At 60.1% G+C, this 454-nt stretch overlaps 1 protein-coding gene across 1 annotated transcript in view; it reads right to left on the minus strand.

Annotated features, from left to right (window-relative positions):
* The window catches only part of EMH_0064760 (uncharacterized protein), a gene marked incomplete at both ends in the record, with an annotated part of 6,032 nt that overhangs the window by 2,767 nt on the left and 2,811 nt on the right, over positions 1-454 (minus strand). The window contains one exon of the mRNA XM_013498298.1: positions 96-240. Coding sequence (XP_013353752.1) covers positions 96-240 — 145 coding nt within the window. The remainder of the gene's footprint in view (positions 1-95; positions 241-454) is intronic.

The raw sequence follows: 454 nt of genomic DNA on the forward strand, positions 1-454 counted from the left end.
TAATTCTTGTAGAGGCAGTCACTACCAGCTAAGACGAAGGTCTTGCAGCTAAACCCTAAACCCTAAACCCTAAACCTTCGAGGCCAAACCCTCACCGCAAAACAACAGCGAGAGAGCGTTTGCAGGAAGGGGGGGGCCGTGGCTTCCAGCAGCCGCAGGGCTACGGCTGCCTCCCCGCCCGGTACTTGCTGCTGCTGCTGCTGCTGCTGCTGCTGCTGCTGCTGCTGAGGAGGAGACAACCTGAGGTGCTGCAGCGCAGCACAAGTCTTCATTATGCGCGACAGCAGAGCCGTGCCCCGAGGGAAGCTCCAGAACTCCTTTTTATCGTTGCTGCTGCTGCTGCTGCTGCTGCTGCTGCTGCTGCTGCTGCTGCTGCAGGGGAAATCTAGGCTACAGAGGCGGGCGAGCAGCAGCAGGGAAGGGCGCCAGCGGTGTACAGCTGTCAGCAGCAGCA

The sequence above is a fragment of the Eimeria mitis genome, genomic scaffold, assembly GCF_000499745.2.
Source record: "Eimeria mitis Houghton genomic scaffold, Emh_scaff3317, whole genome shotgun sequence".
In the NCBI taxonomy this organism is placed as follows: Eukaryota; Apicomplexa; class Conoidasida; order Eucoccidiorida; family Eimeriidae; genus Eimeria; species Eimeria mitis.